The sequence below is a fragment of the Anomaloglossus baeobatrachus genome, chromosome 3 (genome assembly GCF_048569485.1).
Source record: "Anomaloglossus baeobatrachus isolate aAnoBae1 chromosome 3, aAnoBae1.hap1, whole genome shotgun sequence".
Taxonomy (NCBI): Eukaryota; Metazoa; Chordata; class Amphibia; order Anura; family Aromobatidae; genus Anomaloglossus; species Anomaloglossus baeobatrachus.
Window position 1 is genome coordinate 63223368 of NC_134355.1, and position 27500 is coordinate 63250867.

The 27500-nt window shown below is 52.6% G+C and overlaps 1 protein-coding gene across 1 annotated transcript in view; it reads left to right on the forward strand.

Moving 5' to 3' along the window:
* GTF2A1L (general transcription factor IIA subunit 1 like) overlaps positions 1 to 27500 on the forward strand; it is a 136880-nt gene that overhangs the window by 89438 nt on the left and 19942 nt on the right. The window contains exon 7 of the mRNA XM_075339217.1: positions 15463 to 15699. Coding sequence (XP_075195332.1) covers positions 15463 to 15699 — 237 coding nt within the window. The remainder of the gene's footprint in view (positions 1 to 15462; positions 15700 to 27500) is intronic.

Below are 27500 nucleotides of genomic sequence, written 5' to 3' on the forward strand. Positions count from 1 at the left end.
TGTGTCTTAGCTGAGGCTGCACAGGGTGTGTGTGTGTCTTAGCTGAGGCTGCACAGGGTGTGTGTGTGTCTTAGCTGAGGCTGCACAGGGTGTGTGTGTGTGTGTCTTAGCTGAGGCTGCACAGGGTGTGTGTGTGTGTGTCTTAGCTGAGGCTGCACAGGGTGTGTGTGTGTGTGTGTGTGTGTGTGTCTTAGCTGAGGCTGCACAGGGTGTGTGTGTGTGTGTGTGTGTGTGTGTCTTAGCTGAGGCTGCACAGGGTGTGTGTTGTGTGTGTGTCTTAGCTGAGGCTGCACAGGGTGTGTGTGTGTGTGTGTGTGTCTTAGCTGAGGCTGCACAGGGTGTGTGTGTGTGTGTGTGTCTTAGCTGAGGCTGCACAGGGTGTGTGTGTGGGTGTGTGTCTTAGCTGAGGCTGCACAGGGTGTGTGTGTGTGTGTGTCTTAGCTGAGGCTGCACAGGGTGTGTGTGTGTGTGTGTCTTAGCTGAGGCTGCACAGGGTGTGTGTGTGTGTGTGTGTCTTAGCTGAGGCTGCACAGGGTGTGTGTGTGTGTGTCTTAGCTGAGGCTGCACAGGGTGTGTGTGTGTGTGTCTTAGCTGAGGCTGCACAGGGTGTGTGTGTGTGTGTGTCTTAGCTGAGGCTGCACAGGGTGTGTGTGTGTGTGTCTTAGCTGAGGCTGCACAGGGTGTGTGTGTGTGTGTCTTAGCTGAGGCTGCACAGGGTGTGTGTGTGTGTGTCTTAGCTGAGGCTGCACAGGGTGTGTGTGTGTGTGTCTTAGCTGAGGCTGCACAGGGTGTGTGTGTGTGTGTGTCTTAGCTGAGGCTGCACAGGGTGTGTGTGTGTGTGTCTTAGCTGAGGCTGCACAGGGTGTGTGTGTGTGTGTCTTAGCTGAGGCTGCACAGGGTGTGTGTGTGTGTGTCTTAGCTGAGGCTGCACAGGGGTGTGTGTGTGTGTGTCTTAGCTGAGGCTGCACAGGGTGTGTGTGTGTGTGTCTTAGCTGAGGCTGCACAGGGTGTGTGTGTGTGTGTCTTAGCTGAGGCTGCACAGGGTGTGTGTGTGTGTGTCTTAGCTGAGGCTGCACAGGGTGTGTGTGTGTGTGTGTCTTAGCTGAGGCTGCACAGGGTGTGTGTGTGTGTCTTAGCTGAGGCTGCACAGGGTGTGTGTGTGTGTGTCTTAGCTGAGGCTGCACAGGGTGTGTGTGTGTGTGTGTGTCTTAGCTGAGGCTGCACAGGGTGTGTGTGTGTGTGTGTCTTAGCTGAGGCTGCACAGGGGTGTGTGTGTGTGTCTTAGCTGAGGCTGCACAGGGTGTGTGTGTGTGTGTGTCTTAGCTGAGGCTGCACAGGGTGTGTGTGTGTGTGTGTGTCTTAGCTGAGGCTGCACAGGGTGTGTGTGTGTGTGTGTGTCTTAGCTGAGGCTGCACAGGGTGTGTGTGTGTGTGTGTCTTAGCTGAGGCTGCACAGGGTGTGTGTGTGTGTGTGTCTTAGCTGAGGCTGCACAGGGTGTGTGTGTGTGTGTGTCTTAGCTGAGGCTGCACAGGGTGTGTGTGTGTTGTGTGTCTTAGCTGAGGCTGCACAGGGTGTGTGTGTGTGTGTGTCTTAGCTGAGGCTGCACAGGGTGTGTGTGTGTGTGTCTTAGCTGAGGCTGCACAGGGTGTGTGTGTGTGTCTTAGCTGAGGCTGCACAGGGTGTGTGTGTGTGTGTCTTAGCTGAGGCTGCACAGGGTGTGTGTGTGTGTGTCTTAGCTGAGGCTGCACAGGGTGTGTGTGTGTGTGTCTTAGCTGAGGCTGCACAGGGTGGTGTGTGTGTGTGTGTCTTAGCTGAGGCTGCACAGGGTGTGTGTGTGTGTGTGTCTTAGCTGAGGCTGCACAGGGTGTGTGTGTGTGTGTGTCTTAGCTGAGGCTGCACAGGGTGTGTGTTGTGTGAGTGTGTGTCTTAGCTGAGGCTGCACAGGGTGTGTGTGTGTGTGTGTCTTAGCTGAGGCTGCACAGGGTGTGTGTGTGTGTGTGTGTCTTAGCTGAGGCTGCACAGGGGTGGTGTGTGTGTGTCTTAGCTGAGGCTGCACAGGGTGTGTGTGTGTGTCTTAGCTGAGGCTGCACAGGGTGTGTGTGTGTGTGTGTCTTAGCTGAGGCTGCACAGGGTGTGTGTGTGTGTGTGTGTCTTAGCTGAGGCTGCACAGGGTGTGTGTGTGTGTGTGTCTTAGCTGAGGCTGCACAGGGTGTGTGTGTGGTGTGTGTCTTAGCTGAGGCTGCACAGGGTGTGTGTGTGTGTGTGTGTTGTCTTAGCTGAGGCTGCACAGGGTGTGTGTGTGTGTGTGTCTTAGCTGAGGCTGCACAGGGTGTGTGTGTGTGTGTCTTAGCTGAGGCTGCACAGGGTGTGTGTGTGTGTGTGTCTTAGCTGAGGCTGCACAGGGTGTGTGTGTGTGTGTGTCTTAGCTGAGGCTGCACAGGGTGTGTGTGTGTGTTGTGTGTGTGTCTTAGCTGAGGCTGCACAGGGGTGTGTGTGTTGTGAGGTGTGTGTGTGTGTGTGTCTTAGCTGAGGCTGCACAGGGTGTGTGTGTGTGTGTCTTAGCTGAGGCTGCACAGGGTGTGTGTGTGTCTAGCTGAGCTGCACAGGGTGTGTGTGTGTGTCTTAGCTGAGGCTGCACAGGGTGTGTGTGTGTGTGTGTCTTAGCTGAGGCTGCACAGGGTGTGTGTGTGTGTGTGTCTTAGCTGAGGCTGCACAGGGTGTGTGTGTGTGTGTGTCTTAGCTGAGGCTGCACAGGGTGTGTGTGTGTGTGTGTCTTAGCTGAGGCTGCACAGGTGTGTGGTGTGTGTGTGTCTTAGCTGAGGCTGCACAGGGTGTGTGTGTGTGTGTCTTAGCTGAGGCTGCACAGGGTGTGTGTGTGTGTGTCTTAGCTGAGGCTGCACAGGGTGTGTGTGTGTGTGTCTTAGCTGAGGCTGCACAGGGTGTGTGTGTGTCTTGTGTGCCTGTGTGTCTAGCTGGTGCCAGGGGGTAGCTGAGGCTGCACAGGTGTGTGTGTGTGTGTGTCTTAGCTGAGGCTGCACAGGGTGTGTGTGTGTGTGTCTTAGCTGAGGCTGCACAGGGTGTGTGTGTGTGTGTCTTAGCTGAGGCTGCACAGGGTGTGTGTGTGTGTGTGTCTTAGCTGAGGCTGCACAGGGTGTGTGTGTGTGTGTGTCTTAGCTGAGGCTGCACAGGGTGTGTGGTGTGTGTGTCTTAGCTGAGGCTGCACAGGGTGTGTGTGTGTGTCTTAGCTGAGGCTGCACAGGGTGTGTGTGTGTGTGTGTCTTAGCTGAGGCTGCACAGGGTGTGTGTGTGTGTCTTAGCTGAGGCTGCACAGGGTGTGTGTGTGTGTGTCTTAGCTGAGGCTGCACAGGGTGTGTGTGTGTGTGTCTTAGCTGAGGCTGCACAGGGTGTGTGTGTGTGTGTGTCTTAGCTGAGGCTGCACAGGGTGTGTGTGTGTGTGTGTGTCTTAGCTGAGGCTGCACAGGGTTGGTGTGTGTGTGTGTGTGTCTTAGCTGAGGCTGCACAGGGTGTGTGTGTGTGTGTGTCTTAGCTGAGGCTGCACAGGGTGTGTGTGTGTGTGTGTCTTAGCTGAGGCTGCACAGGGTGTGTGTGTGTGTGTGTCTTAGCTGAGGCTGCACAGGGTGTGTGTGTGTGTGTGTCTTAGCTGAGGCTGCACAGGGTGTGTGTGTTGTGTGTGTGTCTTAGCTGAGGCTGCACAGGGTGTGTGTGTGTGTGTGTGTCTTAGCTGAGGCTGCACAGGGTGTGTGTGTGTGTGTGTCTTAGCTGAGGCTGCACAGGGTGTGTGTGTGTGTGTGTCTTAGCTGAGGCTGCACAGGTGTGTGTGTGTGTGTGTGTCTTAGCTGAGGCTGCACAGGGTGTGTGTGTGTCTTAGCTGAGGCTGCACAGGGTGTGTGTGTGTCTTAGCTGAGGCTGCACAGGGTGTGTGTGTGTGTCTTAGCTGAGGCTGCACAGGGTGTGTGTGTGTGTGTCTTAGCTGAGGCTGCACAGGGTGTGTGTGTGTGTGTGTGTGTGTGTCTTAGCTGAGGCTGCACAGGGTGTGTGTGTGTGTGTCTTAGCTGAGGCTGCACAGGGTGTGTGTGTGTGTGTCTTAGCTGAGGCTGCACAGGGTGTGTGTGTGTGTGTCTTAGCTGAGGCTGCACAGGGTGTGTGTGTGTGTGTCTTAGCTGAGGCTGCACAGGGTGTGTGTGTGTCTTAGCTGATGCTGCACAGGGTGTGTGTGTGTGTGTGTGTCTTAGCTGAGGCTGCACAGGGTGTGTGTGTGTGTGTGTCTTAGCTGAGGCTGCACAGGGGGTGTGTGTGTGTGTGTGTGTCTTAGCTGAGGCTGCACAGGGTGTGTGTGTGTGTGTGTGTGTGTGTGTGTCTTAGCTGAGGCTGCACAGGGTGTGTGTGTGTGTGTGTGTGTGTGTGTGTCTTAGCTGAGGCTGCACAGGGGGTGTGTGTGTGTGTGTGTGCTGGGTGTGTGTGTGTGTCTTAGCTGAGGCTGCACAGGGGTGTGTGTGTGTGTGTGTGTCTTAGCTGAGGCTGCACAGGGTGTGTGTGTGTGTGTGTGTCTTAGCTGAGGCTGCACAGGGTGTGTGTGTGTGTGTGTGTGTGTGTGTGTGTGTGTCTTAGCTGAGGCTGCACAGGGTGTGTGTGTGTGTGTCTTAGCTGAGGCTGCACAGGGTGTGTGTGTGTGTGTGTCTTAGCTGAGGCTGCACAGGGTGTGTGTGTGTGTGTGTCTTAGCTGAGGCTGCACAGGGTGTGTGTGTGTGTGTCTTAGCTGAGGCTGCACAGGGTGTGTGTGTGTGTGTCTTAGCTGAGGCTGCACAGGGTGTGTGTGTGTGTGTCTTAGCTGAGGCTGCACAGGGTGTGTGTGTGTGTGTCTTAGCTGAGGCTGCACAGGGTGTGTGTGTGTGTGTCTTAGCTGAGGCTGCACAGGGTGTGTGTGTGTGTGTCTTAGCTGAGGCTGCACAGGGTGTGTGTGTGTGTGTCTTAGCTGAGGCTGGCACAGGGTGTGTGTGTGTGTCTTAGCTGAGGCTGCACAGGGTGTGTGTGTGTGTGTGTCTTAGCTGAGGCTGCACAGGGTGTGTGTGTGTGTGTGTCTTAGCTGAGGCTGCACAGGGTGTGTGTGTGTGTGTCTTAGCTGAGGCTGCACAGGGTGTGTGTGTGTGTGTGTCTTAGCTGAGGCTGCACAGGGTGTGTGTGTGTGTGTGTCTTAGCTGAGGCTGCACAGGGTGTGTGTGTGTGTGTGTCTTAGCTGAGGCTGCACAGGGTGTGTGTGTGTGTGTGTGTGTCTTAGCTGAGGCTGCACAGGGTGTGTGTGTGTGTGTGTGTGTCTTAGCTGAGGCTGCACAGGGTGTGTGTGTGTGTGTGTGTCTTAGCTGAGGCTGCACAGGGTGTGTGTGTGTGTGTCTTAGCTGAGGCTGCACAGGGTGTGTGTGTGTGTGTCTTAGCTGAGGCTGCACAGGGTGTGTGTGTGTGTGTCTTAGCTGAGGCTGCACAGGGTGTGTGTGTGTGTGTGTCTTAGCTGAGGCTGCACAGGGTGTGTGTGTGTGTGTGTCTTAGCTGAGGCTGCACAGGGTGTGTGTGTGTGTGTGTCTTAGCTGAGGCTGCACAGGGTGTGTGTGTGTCTTAGCTGAGGCTGCACAGGGTGTGTGTGTGTCTTAGCTGAGGCTGCACAGGGTGTGTGTGTGTCTTAGCTGAGGCTGCACAGGGTGTGTGTGTGTCTTAGCTGAGGCTGCACAGGGTGTGTGTGTGTGTGTGTCTTAGCTGAGGCTGCACAGGGTGTGTGTGTGTCTTAGCTGAGGCTGCACAGGGTGTGTGTGTGTCTTAGCTGAGGCTGCACAGGGTGTGTGTGTGTGTGTGTCTTAGCTGAGGCTGCACAGGGTGTGTGTGTGTGTGTGTCTTAGCTGAGGCTGCACAGGGTGTGTGTGTGTGTGTGTCTTAGCTGAGGCTGCACAGGGTGTGTGTGTGTGTGTGTCTTAGCTGAGGCTGCACAGGGTGTGTGTGTGTGTGTGTCTTAGCTGAGGCTGCACAGGGTGTGTGTGTGTGTCTTAGCTGAGGCTGCACAGGGTGTGTGTGTGTGTGTCTTAGCTGAGGCTGCACAGGGTGTGTGTGTGTGTGTCTTAGCTGAGGCTGCACAGGGTGTGTGTGTGTGTCTTAGCTGAGGCTGCACAGGGTGTGTGTGTGTGTGTCTTAGCTGAGGCTGCACAGGGTGTGTGTGTGTGTGTCTTAGCTGAGGCTGCACAGGGGTGTGTGTGTGTGTGTCTTAGCTGAGGCTGCACAGGGTGTGTGTGTGTGTGTCTTAGCTGAGGCTGCACAGGGTGTGTGTGTGTGTGTCTTAGCTGAGGCTGCACAGGGTGTGTGTGTGTGTGTCTTAGCTGAGGCTGCACAGGGTGTGTGTGTGTGTCTTAGCTGAGGCTGCACAGGGTGTGTGTGTGTGTGTCTTAGCTGAGGCTGCACAGGGTGTGTGTGTGTGTGTGTCTTAGCTGAGGCTGCACAGGGTGTGTGTGTGTGTGTGTCTTAGCTGAGGCTGCACAGGGTGTGTGTGTGTGTGTGTCTTAGCTGAGGCTGCACAGGGTGTGTGTGTGTCTTAGCTGAGGCTGCACAGGGTGTGTGTGTGTCTTAGCTGAGGCTGCACAGGGTGTGTGTGTGTCTTAGCTGAGGCTGCACAGGGTGTGTGTGTGTCTTAGCTGAGGCTGCACAGGGTGTGTGTGTGTCTTAGCTGAGGCTGCACAGGGTGTGTGTGTGTCTTAGCTGAGGCTGCACAGGGTGTGTGTGTGTGTGTGTCTTAGCTGAGGCTGCACAGGGTGTGTGTGTGTCTTAGCTGAGGCTGCACAGGGTGTGTGTGTGTGTGTGTCTTAGCTGAGGCTGCACAGGGTGTGTGTGTGTGTGTGTCTTAGCTGAGGCTGCACAGGGTGTGTGTGTGTGTGTGTCTTAGCTGAGGCTGCACAGGGTGTGTGTGTGTGTCTTAGCTGAGGCTGCACAGGGTGTGTGTGTGTGTGTCTTAGCTGAGGCTGCACAGGGTGTGTGTGTGTGTGTCTTAGCTGAGGCTGCACAGGGTGTGTGTGTGTGTGTCTTAGCTGAGGCTGCACAGGGTGTGTGTGTGTGTGTCTTAGCTGAGGCTGCACAGGGTGTGTGTGTGTGTGTCTTAGCTGAGGCTGCACAGGGTGTGTGTGTGTGTGTCTTAGCTGAGGCTGCACAGGGTGTGTGTGTGTGTGTCTTAGCTGAGGCTGCACAGGGTGTGTGTGTGTGTGTCTTAGCTGAGGCTGCACAGGGTGTGTGTGTGTGTGTCTTAGCTGAGGCTGCACAGGGTGTGTGTGTGTGTGTCTTAGCTGAGGCTGCACAGGGTGTGTGTGTGTGTGTCTTAGCTGAGGCTGCACAGGGTGTGTGTGTGTGTCTTAGCTGAGGCTGCACAGGGTGTGTGTGTGTGTGTGTCTTAGCTGAGGCTGCACAGGGTGTGTGTGTGTGTGTCTTAGCTGAGGCTGCACAGGGTGTGTGTGTGTGTGTGTCTTAGCTGAGGCTGCACAGGGTGTGTGTGTGTGTGTGTCTTAGCTGAGGCTGCACAGGGTGTGTGTGTGTGTGTGTCTTAGCTGAGGCTGCACAGGGTGTGTGTGTGTGTGTGTGTGTCTTAGCTGAGGCTGCACAGGGTGTGTGTGTGTGTGTCTTAGCTGAGGCTGCACAGGGTGTGTGTGTGTGTGTCTTAGCTGAGGCTGCACAGGGTGTGTGTGTGTGTGTCTTAGCTGAGGCTGCACAGGGTGTGTGTGTGTGTGTCTTAGCTGAGGCTGCACAGGGTGTGTGTGTGTGTGTCTTAGCTGAGGCTGCACAGGGTGTGTGTGTGTGTCTTAGCTGAGGCTGCACAGGGTGTGTGTGTGTGTGTCTTAGCTGAGGCTGCACAGGGTGTGTGTGTGTGTGTGTGTGTCTTAGCTGAGGCTGCACAGGGTGTGTGTGTGTGTCTTAGCTGAGGCTGCACAGGGTGTGTGTGTGTGTCTTAGCTGAGGCTGCACAGGGTGTGTGTGTGTGTGTGTGTGTCTTAGCTGAGGCTGCACAGGGTGTGTGTGTGTGTGTCTTAGCTGAGGCTGCACAGGGTGTGTGTGTGTCTTAGCTGAGGCTGCACAGGGTGTGTGTGTGTGTGATTACTACAAGAAGACATGCATGGGGCACATTTTTACAGAATGGGGAACAGGATGGGGCACATTACTACAAGATGTTGGCCAAAATTACTATGCAGTGCTTATTCTAAATAAAACTGTATTACTTACAAAAAAAAATGTGTGCGTTATATATAATATATATATATATGGTACCACTACCAATGTCACTTTGTCCTGAAAAGAATGCGGCCCCTCAAATTATTTTTTTTCTGTGTGCGGCCCATACACCCAGCTGAGTTTGAGACCCCTGCTGTAGACTGTACACCCGCTAGGACGGCGTTCTCGTCCCTCTGTCCAAATTTGCCATTACTGGTTTGTTCATTATAATTTTACATTTGTATATTGTATATGTTTTTTCACATGTACAACACTAAGGAATCAATGGTGCCATAAAAATAACTAATACAGAAAGTATATTATAGATATGTGTAGCTTTTTATTAAAGCACCAGTCCAGTGTTGTGTTGTTGTTTTTTTTTTTTTGCACCGTAGGGGCACTTTTAAATGTAAATCCCCTCGCCCTTTTGTGTGTTAATCTTTTTCCAGCTTTATTCCGGCCTTGTGTGCCAGTAACATTACGTCACCAGCTCCCATTGATTCTCTAGGTGGGATGTGCAGGGGAGGGTATTTCAGCATAAAGAAAAAAGTCCCTAAAAGTGGACAACCCCTAAAATGTGGCTCTATTATGGACCTGTGTTCATTAGGTGTCTTTTTGAAGTATAACTTTATCCACTAGATTAGGACAATAACCAACCTAACGCCATCATAGAATACTGTAAAAAAAATTAGTGTTAGGCCCTGTGCGCACTAGACGTTTTTGCTGCGTTTTTTTTTGCTGCGTTTTTTTTGCGGCGGTTTTACCGCGTTTTTGTGCTGAAAACGCTGTGACTTTGCTTCCCCAGCAATGTCTATGGGTTTTCAGAAGTGCTGTCCGCACACAGCGTTTTTTTTGTGACCACAAAAACGCAGCATGTCAATTATTTCTGCGTTCACAGCTTTTTTCACTCATTGAATTAAAAAAAATGCAGTGCACAAACGCAGCCAAAAACGCATCGCATTTTTACCGCGGGTGCGTTTTGTTTTGCGGACAAAAAGGTAGAAAAAACGCAGCATGAAAAAAACCGCCTAGTGCGCACATAGTCTTAGGCTGGTTTCACATCAGCGGTTTTTTGCCGGTCGGCAAAAAAAACCGCAAATTGCATCTTACCAGATCTGTTGTCTGCTCAATGCAATGTCAATGGACTTGCGGCAACATCCGTTTGTATGCGTTTGCGTGTGATAGTGTCAGGATCCGGTGAGTTGCGGGTTTTACCATTTATCAAAAATGCAACTTGTTGCGTTTTTCACCTTCGTCCAAAAACTACATGTCACCGGATGCTGTACATTGCGGCAGTAGCTGCAATGTATTTCAATGGGCGCCGGATCTGGTTTTAACAGTTGCGGTTGTATGCTGCAGGAAGGATCCTGTTTGCTGTACAGGACATGGCCTGAATATCACTCTCACACGCACACTCACACTTGCTCTCACACGCACTTGCTCTCCCACGCTCTCGCTCTCCCACGCTCTCGCTCTCCCACGCTCTCGCTCTCCCACGCTCTCGCTCTCCCACGCTCTCGCTCTCCCACGCTCTCGCTCTCCCACGCTCTCGCTCTCCCACGCTCTCGCTCTCCCACGCTCTCGCTCTCCCACGCTCTCGCTCTCCCACGCTCTCGCTCTCCCACGCTCTCGCTCTCCCACGCTCTCGCTCTCCCACGCTCTCGCTCTCCCGCTCTCGCTCTCACACGCACTCGCTCTCACACGCTCTCGCTCGCTCTCGCTCTCACACGCTCTCGCTCTCACACGCTCTCGCTCTCACTCGCTCTCACACGCACTCGCTCTCACACGCTCTCTCTCTCACACGCTCTCGCTCTCACACGCTCTCGCTCTCACACGCACTCGCTCTCACACGCTCTCGCTCTCACACGCTCTCGCTCTCACACGCACTCGCTCTCACACGCTCTCTCTCTCACACGCTCTCGCTCTCACACGCACTCGCTCTCACACGCTCTCTCACACGCTCTCGCTCTCACACGCACTCGCTCTCACACGCACTCGCTCTCACACGCTCTCGCTCTCACACGCTCTCGCTCTCACACGCTCTCGCTCTCACACGCACTCGCTCTCACACGCTCTCGCTCTCACACGCTCTCACACGCTCTCGCTCTCACACGCTCTCGCTCTCACACGCTCTCGCTCTCACACGCTCTCGCTCTCACACGCTCTCGCTCTCACACGCTCTCGCTCTCACACGCTCTCGCTCTCACACGCTCTCGCTCTCACACGCTCTCACACGCTCTCGCTCTCACACGCTCTCGCTCTCACACGCTCTCGCTCTCACACGCTCTCGCTCTCACACGCTCTCGCTCTCACACGCTCTCGCTCTCACACGCTCTCGCTCTCACACGCTCTCGCTCTCACACGCTCTCGCTCTCACACGCTCTCGCTCTCACACGCTCTCACACGCACTCGCTCTCGCTCTCGCTCTCACACGCTCTCGCTCTCACACGCACTCGCTCTCACACGCTCTCGCTCTCACACGCTCTCGCTCTCACACGCTCTCGCTCTCACACGCTCTCGCTCTCACACGCTCTCGCTCTCACACGCACTCGCTCTCACACGCTCTCGCTCTCACACGCTCTCGCTCTCACACGCTCTCGCTCTCACACGCTCTCGCTCTCACACGCACACACGCTCTCACACGCACACACGCTCTCACACGCACACACGCTCTCACACGCACACACGCTCTCACACGCACACACGCTCTCACACGCACACACGCTCTCACACGCACACACGCTCTCACACGCACACACGCTCTCACACGCACACACGCTCTCACACGCACACACGCTCTCTCTATTTCTCTCTCTCGATTCAGTTCACTCCCGATCACATGATTCATAAACTGCAAGTCACAGGATCCAGTAAATAACACTTGCGTTTGCATGCGTTCAACTCAAATTCAACAGGATCCAGTCACATGCAGTTTGCGTTTTTTTTGCCTCAAGGCAAAAAAACGCTGATGTGAAACCAGCCTTACCTACCACTCTGATCCCCATGGCCCCATGCTGCCACTCCAGTGCTACAGAACCCAACAAAGACTCCTCTTAGACAATTTTACAGGGAAGTGTATGGTGGTCCGACCACTGAGGCCCCCAGCATTCGTAACAATAGTCCTTGTAGAGCTCGCTATGAATACACATGCAGTCGGGTAAGAAATTGAACCAGTGGTCCTTGGACTACCTTTGGGATTTTGTCACACGGCCATGTTTTGGTTCACGTTGGGGGTCGGAGGGACGCAATCTCCTGACATTGCAGTCTTGGTAACACATCCTCGAGAACTTTCTATCATAATACACAAGGTTTATTATTCTAAGTTTACTTAATCGTTCGAGCTCTAATACAATATGTTAGCTCCACGTCTTTATTTTTCCGCACCAGACCTTCCTGTGCTCTGCTGATATTTGTGCGCTGAGATCTGTGTTTTCGGTGATGCAGACTTAAACTCAAGCTGACAACTCTCCATGTAAATTGGTTTTTAGAAGCTTTTGAGAAATGAGTCTGTAAAAATGTATTGATTTTATTTTGTTTGCCTTTTTGCGGATCTGCACGTGTCCTCACGGACTCTTTATTTTCACCGTTTGCAGTTTGTTGGTTTGAGAAATTGGAATAGTACGACGTCCCAGCGGCCGTAAAAAGGCCCATTAATGGGGCACATGGATTAAATCTGTAAGGTTTGCCGTCTTGGAGCCTGATCTGTTTTAGAATCTTTCTTTTCATAGCATGGTGTATTTCATCTAAGGCAATGATAGAGACAATGTAAAACTTCAGTATATACCGAGAAGTTTTAAATCCTCTGATTCTTTGACCTTTCATCTTATCAAAGCATCTGTATTTACACCTTAAAAGGTACATTACTCTTTAGTATCACCGCCCCAAAAATGTATACACCTAGAAAGCTTCCTTTGCCCTGCTCCAGCAATGCCACCATTACTATGGTCCTACCTGGCTTTAAGGGGGTTTTCCAAGTTTGCAATTACTCCATATGACTGCAAACTACTGACCACACAGATTTTTTTTCTGAAATAGTTAGGAATCTGTTATCAGGTTTTTGCTACCTCATCTGAGAGCAGCATGATGTAGGAAAAGAGACCCTGAATCCAATGATGTATCACTTAGATTACTGGGTGCAGCTGTTCTGACACAAACACAGCTTTTAGATTTAACAGCTGCAGAGTTGGGAAAGCTGCCCCTCGCCCATACCAGGCTCTCTGTAGAGATTGTACATTGACAATGAGTTGTCAATCATAGGAAGGGGCGTGCCGGACTGCCTTGCGCATGACGACATTGTAGTCCAGCAATGTTAATTACTAGATGATAAAGCCTTTAGTTCAAGTAAACAAAAGCACACAGCCTGATAAGAGAGGCATAGTTGATTTTTGTTTATTAACCCCTACAGCATGCCGTCCTCATGACGTTGCAAAAACCTGCTGACAGATTCCCTTTAAAGGATTTGTCCATGTTTTATTTTTCATAACTTTAATGCGAGCATGTGATAATCGTCGCCCCAAAAATGTATACACCTAATAAACTCCTCTTGCTCTGCTCCAGCAATGCCACCACTCCTATGGTCCTAGCTGGCTTTAAGGGGGTTGTCCAAGTTTGCAATAACTCTATATGACTGCAGACTCCTGAATTATGACAACACACAGTGCATACACTTTCTCACTTCTCTGGTATTACTCCTGCAAGTGGAGGGTCATTTGCACTTGTATGTGATTTGCATACCTGCATCATTTACCAACTTAGACCTGTTCAGCTTCTCTCAGAAGTGAATTGAGATACTAGATACATCAAGTCTGCACATGACCGCAAGTAAGCAAATCGCATACATTAGATCACATTGGCTGCCCACTGCACCAGGAATACCGGTGCCCACGCTGTCACAATTCGGCAATCTACAGTCATATAGAATGACTGCAAACTTTTGTCGAAAGCCTGTACAACCCCTTTTAAGCACCATTCATTACTTTGTTTTGTTTTTTTTTATTTCACAGCTGGAGTGGTGTTTTAAAATGAAGTCCCTGCCCCATTCTTACATTCCCATTCCGGCGTCTTCATCCTTTATCAGCGTCAGTCCAGTTGCTTTTCTCCAGTTTGTGACCTGCTGGCTGCTCCAGTGTCTCATGGAGAACGCTGGAGGTCACGACTCAATACTACTCTATAAGAGCCTCGTTCTTGCTCTCATAGACTTGTATTGGGAGCTTGTGATGTATCTTCTGGGTTTTGGTGAGTCAGATGTTACGGTCACAGGATAGCACTGCGGGTCCTGTTGCAATGCTGAAAAAAGGTGAAGACACAGGAGGGTGAGTATAAGATTCGGCAGTGTACTTGGATTTATAGCTCCATTCCAATGTTTACCGGCGATGCTGTTATAATGGTGCTGTCACATATTGACAGCGCCATTTAAGAGGTTAAACGGCACAAACAGATAACAATTCTGCTCGTGCACACATCTCGGCTATGAAAATCAGCTGAGATGTGCGCCGATCGCGATATGCTGCCGGCAGCAGACCGCGGGCAGTAATACTATGACCACTAGGATGTAATATTACTGCCCGCGGTCGTTAAGGGTTAAAGAGAATCTTTCAACATGATTTCACCCCCAACACTATTTAAACCTGCATGTAGTTCTTTCAAAGACAAGTCGAGCAATACCTTTACATGGACAGTCCGTTTCTGTATTACTGAGAAATCAACATTTGAATTGATATGCAAAAGAGGCTGATGAGCTATTTGTAGATGTGAAGCCTCCGTCACTCCAGCTCTATTTGCCTCCTCATCCATCTTAACTAAGTGCTACATTGCCTGATGTCTTACTGCATGGAGGCTGTCAGTCAATCGTGAGGAAGCAACGCTAGACGGAGAATAGAGCTGGAGTGACAAAGGCTTCAGATCTACCAATAGCTCTTCACTGTCATTTACATATCAATTCAAATGCTGACCATGCAGGAGTGTATTGGCCATGTAAAGGCATTGTAGGACTTGTCTTTGAAAGAGCTACATGTGCATATAATTAGTTTGAGGGGTGAAATACTACTGACAGGTTCCCATTAAAGCACTACTCCAGCATTTTTTATTTAAGAGCTGCAGTGATGCTTTAACTGTCCATTAGTGATGTCATACTGACCATGCACCACATGGCTGCAGTCATTCATTGTCCTCAGATTTGATGCTTGCAATAGGCACATACAAAATCTGCAGTCTGGGATGACTGCAATGTAAAACTCCATAAACTACAAAGAACACAGTTTTCCGATTTTTGCAGTTAACAGGACTGCAGATATGTTTGTCAGCTGCACTGCCGCTCTTTTGTGACCACAGTGTCAGTGTCATATTATTTCTGAAGAAACGCGCAATTTATCTCTAGTGTCATATTAGTGAGCCCCTGTGTGCTATTATTCATGCTTCTGCTCTATTTTGCTGTGATGTCACGTACATTCTGATCTTGTATCATGTGACTTAATCAGCCAATCGTGACACAACCCTATGACAGTGTGTCCATAGAGTGGTGCCATTATTGGCTATAACAGTTATGTAGCATTACGTCTAAGTAGAAGTAATGTCCCCACCTGGAGCACCAGGGACTGGGGAAGCAGGACCTCCCGGTAATGTCCCCACCTGGAGCACCAGGGATTGGGGAAGCAGGACCTCCCAGGTAATGTCCCCACTTGGAGCACCCAGGACTGGGGAAGCAGGACCTCCCAGGTAATGTCCCCACTCGGAGCACCCAGGACTGGGGAAGCAGGACCTCCCTGGTAATGTCCCCACTTGGAGCACCCAGGACTAGGGAAGCAGGACCTCCCTGGTAATGTCCCCACTCGGAGCACCCAGGACTGGGGAAGCAGGACCTCCCTGGTAATGTCCCCACTCGGAGCACCCAGGACTGGGGAACCAGAACCTCCCTGGTAATGTCCCGACTCGGAGCACCCAGGACTGGGGAACCAGAACCTCCCTGGTAATGTCCCCACTCGGAGCACCAGGGACTGGGGAAGTAGGACCTCCTGGTATTGTCTCCGCCTGGAGCACCAAGGCCTGGGGAAGCAGGAACTCCCGGTAATGTCCCCATCTGGAGCACCAGGGACTGGAGAAGCAGGACATTCCCAGTGGTGGGAACAGTATTACAGATTAGAAGTGGTTAGATGTAGTTTAATATATGGTAATACTACAATTAATGTTTTAATAATGCAATCTGTTTTTTTTCTTATAGCTTTCTACTTCAGCGAGTCAGATTGCGTCAAGTGATAATGAAATAATTCAGGTTGATGGCACAGGGGACACGTCCTCTGATGAGGAGTTGGGAACAGTGAGAGATGTGGATGAGAATGAGTTCCTGGGTATTATTGACACAGAAGATCTGAAGGCGCTGGAAGAGGACGATTCTGGATCTAACGATTCCACCAGTAATAGCAGTGATGAGGATCCAGAGATTGACGTGATTGAGGAGGTACAACGCATGATGCTAAAGTTACACTTGGCCTGCTGTGTGCTGCTCCTAAACCTCACCTACAGATGATCTAATGTCACCTCAGCCGCTTGTATCTATAGCTCCAAAGAACAGATGAAAGGAAGTATAAATTCAGGATTAGATTACACATGGGGTTTATTCTTAGTCCAGAAATCCATAAGTCTGTACAGGAGCCATAGATGCATCTTTAGAATTAATTGAGTTAATTGAGGCTTTTTGCAATGTTGCTTAATATCTTTTTTTTTTCTTCTATAGATGGAGTGTGTAACTGAGAAATCACATTACTTCTAGCTATAATGTGACTTATTTCTGCATGGCCCTTGTTTAATTCCCTCTTTTTCTTGAGTTAGTGGATGGAGACTAGTTGCTATGAGGTATCCCACATTTTTCACACACAGGCACGGGGCATAGCTGCTCTCAGGATTACCTATAGCACAAAGAAAGAAGCAACAGCATCATGGAGGATGGTTTACCATAGTATAACTGACCAGTGTAGCTGTAAATCCAGAATTCTGGTTGGTAAAAGCATTATACTAGAAAGCATACCAACCATATCTCTGTGCAACGCAAAAACGGCAGAATGGAAGGCACTCACCAGTTTTTCTTGCAGAAAAAAAGTCTCATGAGGCTTGTCAAAGCGCCAGCTGCCGGTGCAAAACAGCTGTCGTCTGAGTGTGTGTGGTCTGTGTCTCCTTCTCCCCCTCCTCCCGAATATGCCGGTTATTTTTTAAGGAATAAACAAGACTTTTTTTTTTTTTCTGCGAGAAAAACTGGTGAGTGCCTTCCATTCTGCCGTTTTTGCTCTGATCGTTTTGTTTTCCCTTTTGAAGTTGCACTGCCAGTTGCAGATCCATACTAAGGAGTGTATACTCTGCCCACCGTGACAGGCGAAGAAGCGTGTTAATTGCTGGCTGGAAGTTGTGCTCGGCTTTTTATCCTGGATGATATCTCTGTGCAACAGTCTTACTCCGGCCAACTCCCCTCCTATCCCTCCCTCTCTCCTCTCCCCAGGTATATATAGGATTCAGCTATAGTCTGATCCCAATGTATGGAGTTCTGTGTACAGGTTTGATCAACAAACAGGAGGCAGAAGGAGGGAAAAATAGATTTTTTTTAAAGGGAATCTGTCAGCGGGATTTTACATTCTTAGGCCCTCTTCACACGTCAGTGAAAAACACTGACGTTCTTCACTGACGTGTAAGACACGCACATGTCCCTCCGTGTTCCGTGATTCACGGCACACGTGGGTTGTCCATGTGCAATCCTTGATTGCAAATGGACATTACTCACCTGCCTTCGCTCCTGCTCTCCGTGGTGCTGAACTCCTCTGCTCTGCAGCGTCCATCCACCGGTCTCTCCAGCTACTTCCGGGTCGGCTGTTCCTGCTTTCATGAATATTCATGAGCCGAGCAGGAGCTGCAGAAGAGCGGAGGCTGCACAACGTGTCGCTGGAAAGGTGACTTGAAAATGTTTTATTATTTTATGTCAGTGTTTTTCTGGTACGTGTTTCACGGATCACACCATAGTGTGGTCCATGGGTCATCAGTGATGCCAGAAAAAAAAGGACTTGTCTCCGTGGAGAATCACGGACACGCGTGCACGTTGCACGGAGACACGTTCAGTGAAAAATCACTGATGTGGGAGCAGACCCATTGATTATAATGTGTCTGCGTATGTAAGTGATTCTGATACGTATAAAAAAAAGCACATACGTACCAGAATCCCTGACGTGTGAAACAGGCCTTAGGGTGGTGTCACACACAGCGACGACGACAATGACGTTGCTGCTACGTCACCATTTTCTGTGACGTAGCAGCGACGTCCCATCGCTGTCGCTGTGTGTGACATCCAGCAACGAGCTGGCCCCTGCTGTGAGGTCGCTGGTCGTTGCTGAATGTCCAGGTTCATTTTTTGGTCGTCGCTCTCTCGCTGTGACGCACACATCGCTGTGTGTGACAGCGAGAGAGCGACGAAATGAAGCGAGCAGGGAGCAGGAGCCGGCGTCTGGCAGCTGCGGTAAGCTGTACCCACGGTAAACATCGGGTAACCAAGGGAAGCCCTTTCCCTGGTTACCCGATATTTACCTTCGTTACCAGCGTCCGCCCTCGCTGCCAGTGCCGGCTCCCTGCTCTCTGCACATGTAGCTGCAGTACACATCGGGTAATTAACCCGATGTGTACTGTAGCTAGGAGAGCAGGGAGCCAGCGCTAAGCAGTGTGCGCGGCTCCCTGCTCTCTGCACATGTAGCACAGCGACGCGTGTCGTTATGATCGCTGCTGCGTCTGCTGTGTTTGACAGCTAAGCAGCGATCATAACAGCGACTTACAAGGTCGCTGTTACATCACAGAAAATGGTGACGTAATAGCGACGTCGTTGTCACTATGTGTGAACTCAGCTTTAAGCTATTTTATATTAGCATGTGGCTTTTTCAAAGACAAGTTCAGCAATACCTTTACACAACCAGTCCATTCCTCAGTTACTGAGAAATCAGGGTTTGAATTGATATGCAAATGAGGCTGAAGAGCTATTTGTAGATTTTAAGCCTCTGTCACTCCAGCTCTATACCCAAGGCTCTATGCGGTCTATGACAAAGGCTGCAGATCTTCAAATATATCTTCATCCTCATTGGCATCTGAATTCAAACCCAGATTTCTCTGTAGCGGAGGAATGGACTAGTCATGTAAATGTATGCTGGACCGTCTTTGAAAAGCTACATTTGTGTATATGTGCTGTGATCAGACCATGTCCCTGTACGGTCAGACACAGCCATTACACAGTACATAGCAAGGACATTATATATAATATATATATATTTCTTTGTCGCTCCATTGGGAGACCCAGACAATTGGGTGTATAGCTTCTGCCTCCGGAGGCCACACAAAGTATTACACTTTAAAAAGTGTAACCCCTCCCCTCTGCTATACACCCTCCCGTGCATCACGGGCTCATCAGTTTTTATGCTTTGTGTTGAAGGAGGCTGACATTCACACAATGCTCCACATTTTAGTCAGCAGCAGCTGCTGATTATATCGGATGGAAGAAAAGAGGGCCCTAACAGGGCCCCCGGCATGCTCCCTTCTCACCCCACTAAGTCGGCGGTGTTGTTAAGGTTGAGGTACCCATTGCGGGTACACAGGCCGGAGCCACATGCCGTTTTCCTTCCCCATCCCTTAGGGGCTCTGGGGAAGTGGGATCCTATCCGGTCATCCAGACACTGGGACCGGGCTCCCTCCGCAGCCCCTGTGGGATTCTGCCGGACAGGAGACGGAGTATCATCAGGGACAGGGCCCTGCATCTACAGGTACTCTGTGTCCCCTTGGGGACGGTGCATAGAGCACCTTGACCTCAGACGCTGCAGCGACTGCGGTGATTGGTATGACGCCGGGACTACCGCGCCGACCGCGCCTGCTTGCCGGCCGCGGTTTTAACTTTAGTCCCCGGCTTTTGCGGCCTAGTGCCTTACACTCCCGCCCCCGGCCCTATCAGTCAGGGGGAAGAGCGGGACGGTCGGTCTAACGCCGACAGTGAGAGCTGGAGCACACTTGGCTGTCCTCCGCCCCCCTCACTAAGCACTCTACGGCACAGATCCCCGCACAGGTACTCATGGAGCACTTTGGCCTCAGATTTGGCAGCGACTGCGGGGTTGGTACGGGACTACCGCGCCGACCGCGCCTGCCTGCCGGCCGCGGTGTTTAACTTTAGGCCCCGGCTTTTGCGGCCTAGCGCCTTAAACTCCCGCCCCCGGCCCTGCCAGTCAGGGGGAAGGGCGGGACGGTCAGTCTGAGGCCGACAGTGAGGGCTGGAGCACACTCGGCTGTCCTCCGCCCCCTCACGTTTTACTCGGGGCACCAGATTCCCGCACTTTTGGGGTTACGCCCACGGCTCCCCCCTCCACTGTAAACGCCGACAGCCATGTTTTTAAGCAGCACACACTGCTTGAGCGGTCGGTACGCCAGGGGGCTTCTTCTCGGTGCTGGGCCCCCTAGAGTGCTGAACTGTATATATAGATATATAATGTTTGTATGCATTTTCACAGTTCGACTATACATATGTATCCCTCAGTGATCACTGTGAGCATTGCTCGGGCCATGTGGCACTCGCTCAGCCGGAGCCGGGGGCACTGGTTGAGCTCCGCCGGCGTCCCCTGTCCAGGCGGCAGGGACAGAGTTGCAGCTTTTGCTGAGAAACTCTCTGAGTCATTTCACTATCCATGGCTCAGGCTATGGACAAATGGACTGCTAAGATACTTGCAGTCCAGACCGGCCCCTTCCACAGGCCCCGGGCACTGCGGGATCGCCCCCAGGCCTCTCTCGGTCTGCGACGAAGCGTGCTCCTGGGGTGGCCTCTAGTTATTACGTGGTGGACTCCGGCACGAACCGCAGTCCCAGACAGGCTAAGCGGCCTTGCTTAGAATCTTTCCCGACTTCATCAAGGGTCTCAGCTTGAGGACTCTATAGAGGACGAGGCGGAGGTCGCAACCCAGGACTCTGTCCGGACGTGGCTCTCAAGGCTTCAGAGATGCTGTCCAGAAGCACAGGGCTTTCCCGGACAAGCGTTTTTACTAAACGCCTTATAACACACGTTGTCCCTTCCCCTCTAACGTTGTTAAGGGTTGGGCTCAGTGTCCCAAGGTGCCCCTCCAGTCTCTTGACTGGCGGCTAGATCAGTAGTAGCAGTGGCTGACGGTTCAACGCTCAAGAATGCCACGGACAGGCAGAGCTCCTAATGAGATCCATCTATGAAGCCATAGGCGCGTCCGTTGCCCCAGCCTTTGCAGCAGTGTGGGCACTCCAGGCTATCTCAGCTGCTCGGTCTGAGATTAATGCGGTCATACTCTGCTCCGCAATTAGCGTCTTTGACGTCTCAGGCGTCGGTATTTTCATCCTCCGCCGTGCATGCTGTCCTGGACTCGGCTAGCCGTACAGCGGTAGCATCCGCCACTCCGGTGGCAGTCCGCAGGGCCATGTGGCTACGCGAATGGAAGGCAGATTCTGCTTCCAAGAAGCTCTTGTCCGGTTTGTTTTTTTCTGGCGACCGATTGTTTGGCGAACAATTGGATGAAACGATTGAGCAGTCCAAAGGAAAGGTCTCGTGCCTACCCAGCCCAAACCAAAGAGACCTCAGCACCCTCAGCTAGGTCCCAATCCTCATCGTCCAACAGGCCACAGAAGAGCCAGAGAACCTCTTCTGCATGGCGGTCCAGGTCAGGGGAGCGGTCCCCACATGTCCAAGACCGATGGATGAGACATTCTGTCTTACGGTTACAGGATAGAGCTCAGTTCTCGTCCTCCGACTCGCTTCTTCAGAGCATCTCCGCCCCCCGAGCGAGCAGATGCACGTTTTCAGGCGGTGAACACTCCGACGGCAGGAGGAGTTGCGATCCCCGTTCCCCTTCAAGAACGTAGTCGCGGTTTTTACTCCAGCTTGTTCGTGGTACCAAGATAGGACGGATCACTCCGCCCCGTTCTGGACTTCACACTGCTCAACAGACAGAGAACCTGACGGTTCCGGATGGAATCTCTCCGCTTTGTCATCGCCTCGATGGCCCAAGGAGTCTTCCTAGCATCAATCGACATCAGGGATGCTTATCTCCATGTGCCGATTGCACCAGAGCATCAACGCTTCTTGCGTTTCGCCATCAGGTCGAGTCTTCACCAAAGTCTTGGCAACAGTGGTGCCGGCCCTACACTCTCATGCCTCGTGATGGAGTTTCATACTCTCTCAGCAATAGTGAAGCTTCCGCTGCATAAACAGCGCTCACTACAGACAGGGGTGCACTCTCTCCTTCGGACCCAGTCACACCCCTTAAGGCGCCTCACACACTTCCTAAGGAAGATGGTGGCAGCAATGGAGGCAGTTCCCTTGCGCAGATTCGTCTGCGTCCGCTTCTATCGGACACCGCAAATGGGACAGGAGGTCGACGTCCCTAAACAAGAACGCCTCTATTTCCCTTGCAAATCTTTCCGGCCCCAGCCGGGGCTGTGGTCACGACGGACGCGAGTCTGTCAGGGTGGGGAGCGGTCTTCCTCCGCCACAGGACTCAGGGAACCTGGACTCCGACAGAGTCTTCCCTACAGATCAATGTTCTGGAGATAAGGACAGTGTCTCTAGCCCTAAAGGCGTTCCAGCGGTGGCTGGAAGGCAGGCAGATCCGAATTCAGTCGGACAACGCCACGGCGGTTGCGTACATCAACCACCAGGGCGGCACACGCAGTTGTCAAGCCTTCCGAGAAGTTCGGCGGACTCTGCTGTGGGCGGAAGCCACAGCCTCCGCCACCTCCGCAGTTCACATCCCGGGCGTAGAAAACTGAGAAGCAGATTTCTCAGTCGCCAGGGCATGGAACCAGGGGAATGGTCTCTTCACCCGGACGTGTTTCTAGAGATCTGTTGCCGCTGGGGAACACCGGACGTCGATCTAATGGCGTCTCGGCACAACAACAAAGTCCCGGCATTCATGGCTCGGTCCAAGGATCACAGAGCTCGGGCGGCAGGCATGTTAGTTCAGGACTGGTCGCAGTTTCGACTTATGTATTTCCTCCTCTGGCTCTACTGCCCAGAGGGTTACGCAAGATCAGGTCAGACTACCGCCGCACCATCCTCGTCGCTCCAGACTAGCCGAGGAGATCGTGGTACCCGGATCTGTGGCACCTCACGGTGGGTCAACCGTAGGCACTCCCAGACCGACCAGACTTGCTGTCTCAAGGGCCTTTTTTCCATCTGAATACTGCGGCCCTCATCCTGATGGTGTGGTCATTGAGCCCTGGCCCCTAGCGTCATCAGGGTTATCTCAAGATGTCATCGCCACCATGAGACAGCCAAGGAAACAACGTCCGCCGAGATTTAGCCCAGGACTTGGAGGATCTTCTTATCCTGGTGCTCTGATCAGGGTTTTACTCCCTGGCTGTTTGCCTTGTCCACTTTTCCTTCTTTCTTTCACTTCAATCCGGAATGGACAAGGGCTTGTCTCGGCTCTCTCAAGGGACAAGTATCGGCGCTTCCGTGTTTTTTCAAAAGCGTCTAGCCAGGCTTCCGCAGGTCCGCACGTTCCTGCAGGGGGGTTGACCACATAGTCCCATATTACGAGCGTCCGTTCGCACCCTGGGATCTTAACAGGGTGCTGACGACTCTTCAGAAGCCATCTTTCGAGCCGATGCGGGAGGTCTCTCTATCTCGCCCTTCGCAGAAGGTGGCCTTCCTAGTGGCAGTCACATCACTCAGGAGAGTGTCTGAGCTAGCAGCGCTATCATGCAGAGCCCCCTTACTGGTGTTTCACCAGGATAAGGGGTTCTGCGTCCGGTCCCGGACTTTCTCCCTAAGGTATCCCCGTTTCTTCTCAAGCAGGATATCTTCTTACCCTTGGGCCCTCATCCAGTTCACTAATGTTAAAAGGATTTGCATTTATTAGATCTGGTGAGAGCTCTCCGGCTCTACATTTCTCGCACGGCGCCCCGGCGCCGGTCGGATGCGCTCTTTGTCCTCATCGCGGGCCAGAGTAAGGGATTTCAGGTTTTCAAGTCAACCTTGGCTCCGTGGATCAAGGAACCGATTCTTCAACCTACCGTTCTTGTGGGCTTCCAATTCCTGCAGGGCTGTAAGCACATTCTACCAGAGCCGTAGATGCTTCCAGGGCATTGCGACACCAGGCTACGGCTCAGCAGGTCAGGCGGCTACCTGGTCGAGTCTGCACACTTTCACGAAACACTATCAGGTGCATACCTACGCTTCGGCAGATGCCAGCCTAGGTAGGCGAGTCCTTCAGGCGGCAGTTGCCCACCTATAAGAGGGGGCCGTTTTCGGCTCTTTTTTATCGAGGTATTCTTTTACCCACCCAGGGATTGCTTTTGGACATCCCAATTGTCTGGGTCTCCCAATGGAGCGACAAAGAAGAAGGGAATTTTGTTTACTTACCGTAAATTCCTTTTCTTCTAGCTCCTATTGGGAGACCCAGCACCCGCCCCTGTTCCCTTCGGGCTGTTGTTCTTTGTGTACACATGTTGTTCATGTTGAATTGTTCTTTTGGTTCATGGTTTCAGTTCTCCGAACATCCTTCGGATTGAATTTACCTTAGACCAATTTATAAGTTTCCTCCTTCCTGCTTTGGCACCAAAACTGATGAGCCCGTGATGCACGGGAGGGTGTATAGCAGAGGGGAGGGGTTACACTTTTTAAAGTGTAATAGTTTGTGTGGCCTCCGGAGGCAGAAGCTATACACCCAATTGTCTGGGTCTCCCAATAGGAGCTAGAAGAAAAGGAATTTACGGTAAGTAAACAAAATTCCCTTCATATATATATACTAGAAGGTGGCCCGATTCTACGCATCGGGTATTCTAGAATTTACGTATTGTGTAGTTCATGTATGATTTTTGTTATATATATATATATATATATATATATATATATATATATATATAGATGTTGTTGTGTGTAGTTACCAAGTGTTTGTGTAGGGCGCTGTACATGTTCTGGATGTTGTCTGGGTGTGATGGGGGGTGAGAGCGGTGTTGTTTGTGTGTTGCGTTGTTTGTGGAGCGCTGTGTGTCTGTAGCGTTGTGTGTGTGTTGCGCAGTTTGTGTGTGTGTGGTGTGTTTTGGGGGGAGGTATGTTTTGTGCAATGTGCGTGTTGTGCGGTATGTGCGTATATTTGTGTGTGCAGCGTTGTCTGTGTGTGTGGGTGTCTGTGTAGGGCAGTTGTTTGTGGTTCCCAGTGTGTGTGTGTGTGGTGTGGTGTGTTGTGCAGTGCGCGCGCGCGTATGTGTGTGTGTGTTGGGGGGAGGTGTGCACTTCCCATCGTGCTCCATCCCCCATGCAGCGCACTCCCCATCGTGCTCCATCCCGTATGCTGCGCACCCCCCATCGTGCTCCATCTCCCATCCTGCGCACTCCCAAACGTGCTCCATCCGCTATGCTGCGCACTCCCAAACGTGCTCCATCCGCCATGCTGCGCACTCCCAAACGTGCTCCATCCGCCATGCTGCGCACTCCCTATCGTGCTCCATCCCCCATGCTGCGCACTCCCAAACGTGCTCCATCCGCCATGCTGCGCACTCCCCATCGTGCTCCATCCGCCATGCTGAGCACTCCCAAACGTGCTCCATCCGTCATACTCCGCACTCCCCATCGTGCTCCATCCCCCATGCAGCGCACTCCCCATCGTGCTCCATCCCCTATGCTGCGCACCCCCCATCGTGCTCCATCTCCCATGCTGCGCACTCCGAAACGTGCTCCATCAGCCATGCTGCGCACTCCCAAACGTGGTCCATCCGCCATGCTGCGCACTCCCAAACGTGCTCCATCCGCCATACTCCGCACTCCCCATTGTGCTGCATCCCCCATGCTGCGCACTCCCAAACGTGCTCCATCCGCCATGCTGCGCACTCCCAAACGTGCTCCATCCCCTATGCTGCGCACCCCCCATCGTGCTCCATCTCCCATCCTGCGCACTCCCAAACGTGCTCCATTCGCCATGCTGCGCACTCCCAAACGTGCTCCATTCGCCATGCTGCGCACTCCCAAACGTGGTCCATCCGCCATGCTGCGCACTCCGAAACGTGCTCCATCCGCCATGCTGCGCACTCCCCATCGTGCTCCATCCCCCATGCTGCGCACTCCCAAACGTGCTCCATCCGCCATGCTGCGCACTCCCCATCGTGCTCCATCTCCCATGCTGCGCACTCCCAAACGTGCTCCATCCGCCATGCTGTGCACTCCCAAACGTGGTCCATCCGCCATGCTGCGCACTCCCAAACGTGGTCCATCCGCCATGCTGCGCACTCCCCATCGTGCTGCATCCCCCATGCTGCGCACAACCAAACGTGCTCCATCCGCCATACTCCGCACTCCCCATCGTGCTGCATCCCCCATGCTGCGCACTCCCAAACGTGCTCCATCCGCCATGCTGCGCACTCCCAAACGTGCTCCATCCGCCATGCTGCGCACTCCCAAACGTGCTCCATCCGCCATGCTGCGCACTCCCAAACGTGCTCCATCCGCCATGCTACGCACTCCCAAACGTGCTCCATCCGCCATGCTGCGCACTGCCAAACGTGCTCCATCCGCCATGCTGCGCACTCCCAAAGGTGCTCCATCCGCCATGCTGCGCCAGCATCAGCCTCTCTACCTGCAGCATCAGCCTCTCTCCTCCCAGCATCAGCCTCTCTGTCTCCAGCAATCAGCCTCTCTGTCTCCAGCAATCAGCCTCTCTGTCTCCAGCAATCAGCCTCTCTGTCTCCAGCATCAGCCTCTCTGTCTCCAGCATCAGCCTCTCTGTCTCCAGCATCAGCCTCTCTGTCTCCAGCATCAGCCTCTCTGTCTCCAGCATCAGCCTCTCTGTCTCCAGCATCAGCCTCTCTGTCTCCAGCATCAGCCTCTCTGTCTCCAGCATCAGCCTCTCTGTCTCCAGCATCAGCCTCTCTGTCTCCAGCATCAGCCTCTCTGTCTCCAGCATCAGCCTCTCTGTCTCCAGCATCAGCCTCTCTGTCTCCAGCATCAGCCTCTCTGTCCCCAGCATCAGCCTCTCTGTCCCCAGCATCAGCCTCTCTGTCCCCAGCATCAGCCTCTCTGTCCCCAGCATCAGCCTCTCTGTCCCCAGCATCAGCCTCTCTGTCCCCAGCATCAGCCTCTCTGTCCCCAGCATCAGCCTCTCTGTCCCCAGCATCAGCCTCTCTGTCCCCAGCATCAGCCTCTCTGTCCCCAGCATCAGCCTCTCTGTCCCCAGCATCAGCCTCTCTGTCCCCAGCATCAGCCTCTCTGTCCCCAGCATCAGCCTCTCTGTCCCCAGCATCAGCCTCTCTGTCCCCAGCATCAGCCTCTCTGTCCCCAGCATCAGCCTCTCTGTCCCCAGCATCAGCCTCTCTGTCCCCAGCATCAGCCTCTCTGTCCCCAGCATCAGCCTCTCTGTCCCCAGCATCAGCCTCTCTGTCCCCAGCATCAGCCTCTCTGTCCCCAGCATCAGCCTCTCTGTCCCCAGCATCAGCCTCTCTGTCCCCAGCATCAGCCTCTCTGTCCCCAGCATCAGCTTCTCTGTCCCCAGCATCAGCTTCTCTGTCCCCAGCATCAGCTTCTCTGTCCCCAGCATCAGCCTCTCTGTCCTCAGCATCAGCTTCTCTGTCCCCAGCATCAGCCTCTCCGTCTCCAGCATCAGCCTCCATATCCCAGCCTTCCCCAGGATCAGCCTCTCTCCTCTCAGCCTCCTCCAGCACGCCGTGCTCCTCTGCCGACACTCACAGATCCGATCGCATACACTCACACACACCCACACACACCCACCCGATCGCATACACTCACACACACCCGATCGCATACACTCACACACAAAGACACACAAAGACACACACACTGACGATATTGCACATACGCGCTGATACTCACAACATCCGGGGATATCACATGCTTCTGGCCATGTGATCCCCCGGCAGGTCCTGGAAGCTCACAACAGCACAGTATCGCCGCCGAGAAGCAAGCGATATCCCAGGATGTTGTGAGTATGTGGATGCGATGTGATGTGTGAGGTGTGTGTGAGTGTGATCTGATTTGTGTGTGTGTATATGTGTGTGTGTGTGTGCTGTTATGTGTGTGTATGTTCCGCAGCTGCAGGACCTTGATGTGTGGATGCGATGTGATGTGTGTGTGAGGTGTGTATGAGAGTGAGTGTGAGCCGGTGTACACTGGTAACTATGATACACATCGGGTAACTAAGGGACCTTAGTTACCCGATGTTTATAATGGTTACCAGCTTTCACGGCCTCCGTCAAGATCCCAGCATCGCAAGGTTATGTCTGGCG